Below are 1,904 nucleotides of genomic sequence, written 5' to 3' on the forward strand. Positions count from 1 at the left end.
CCCTTGAGGAGGAGGCTTGCAGCATGTTGAATATATTTATTAAATTTTGATTGCTTCTACTTTGTATTTGAACAAAATATAATCGAAACCACAACTTGTTGATTTGATTAATTTGCAGTAGCAAATGAAGCATGAACAGATCAACTTAACCCAGCAAACTTGTGTACTTGAGTTTCTAAACTTGTTCACACTTTTACATCAACCAACACTTCCCTTATATAGGGTACAAGATTAACCTACAAAATATCTAAGATGAAAGCATATTAAACTAGATTAAAAGTACTTTAGATACAAAATATCGAGCTTAATTTGAGTGGAGCAAACAGTAATGCAAGTGGCCGTAAAATATCTTTCACCGCAGCTAAGACTTTCACCGCAGCAAGTTTCGCGATAGTGAACAGACTCAACCTTCGCGAACAGACTTAGTTATTCTGTGAACTGTTATTCGCGAACACTACTTCTCAGCGAACTCGCTACTTGTTTTTCCCTGCAGTGACTTCATCTCACAAACGCGCTTTTAGCGAACATTCACAACGAACTTACTTCGCGAACTTTTCTCCGCGGTGACCTCATCTCGCGAACGCAATTTAGCGAACATTCGCGGATGGAGCAGGAAAGCATTAATTCTATCACTCCCTCTTAATGCTTTGCTTCTTCATTCCTAGAAGGCGTCTGTGGTATTCAAACCTCTCTCTTGGTAGAGCTTTGGTGAAGATATCTGCAACTTGGTCTTCAGTATTGCAGTAGACCAAATCCACTTCATTCTCTTCGACTGCATCCCTGATGTAGTGAAACTTCAAGGCAATGTGTTTCGCCCTACTATGATACACCGGATTCTTGCTCAGGGCAATTGCAGACTTGTTGTCGCAGAGAATGGTTGTTGCAGATTTTGTTTTTCACCAAAATCTTCAATGACTCTTTTGAGCCAAATTGCTTGCGAAATAGCTATAGATGCAAACACATACTCAGCTTCAGCTGTAGATAAGGCCACTGATTTTTGCTTCTTTGAAGCCCAATAGAATACACCAGTTCCCAATATGAAAGTATACCCAGATGTGCTTTTCAAGTCATCTACACTGCCTCCCCAATCACTATCACAGAAACCAAAGAGTTTTGGTTCCACATTCCTCTCATACATGATTCCAAACTCAATTGTACCTTGAATGTATCTTAGGATCCTCTTTGCAGCTCCATAGTGTACTTTGGTTGGCTTGTGCATAAATCTGGATAACAGGCTTGCAGCATACATAAGGTCAGGCCTTGTTGCTGTCAAGTAAAGCAAACTTCCCACTAAACTTCTGTATATACTCTCATTTGCACTACCACTTCCATCTTCTTTTTGAAAATTTTCATTGACAACTAGAGGTGTTGCGACAGATTTGCAACCAAGCATTTTGAACTTCTTTAGAATTGTCTTTGCATATTTTTTTTGTGTAATGAAGATTCCCTCCACTGATTGAACTATTTCAATTCCCAGAAAATAATGCATGATTCCCAAATCACTCACTTCATATTTCATCATCATATCAGGCTTGAAATTTGAAATCATTTTTTCACTACTTCCAGTAAATACCAAATCATCAAAATATAAGGAGACAATAAGGATGCTTGATTTACTTTCAGTTTTGGTGTAAAGGGCAGGTTCATTTTCACTCCTTTGAAACCCTTATCCTGTGAAATAGGAATCGATCTCACCGTACCAAGCTCTTAGGGCTTGTTTTAAACCTTAAAGAGCTTTCTTCAGTTTGTAAACCTTCTGCTCTTTACCCTTGATGATGAAACCTTGTGGTTGTTCCACAAACACTTCTTCTTTTAACACTTCATTTAGAAATGCAGACTTTATGTCTAATTGGTGAAGAAACCAACCTTTTTGTGCAGTAATGGAAATTAGATCTCTTATAGTC

General features: G+C 38.2%; 1 protein-coding gene across 1 annotated transcript; it reads right to left on the reverse strand.

Moving 5' to 3' along the window:
* Positions 1 to 841: 841 nt before the first annotated feature.
* On the reverse strand, positions 842 to 1,549 carry LOC112171196 (secreted RxLR effector protein 161-like). The gene has a single exon (XM_024308414.1). It carries the CDS (start codon positions 1,547 to 1,549, stop codon positions 842 to 844), a length of 708 nt encoding a protein of 235 aa, XP_024164182.1.
* Positions 1,550 to 1,904: the final 355 nt, after the last annotated feature.

The sequence above is a fragment of the Rosa chinensis genome, chromosome 6 (genome assembly GCF_002994745.2).
Source record: "Rosa chinensis cultivar Old Blush chromosome 6, RchiOBHm-V2, whole genome shotgun sequence".
Lineage (NCBI taxonomy): Eukaryota > Viridiplantae > Streptophyta > Magnoliopsida > Rosales > Rosaceae > Rosa > Rosa chinensis.

Bases quoted from the DNA above. Each gene is read 5' to 3' on its own strand.
- LOC112171196 (XM_024308414.1), bottom strand. From the start codon at position 1,549: ATGATTTCAAATTTCAAGCCTGATATGATGATGAAATATGAAGTGAGT.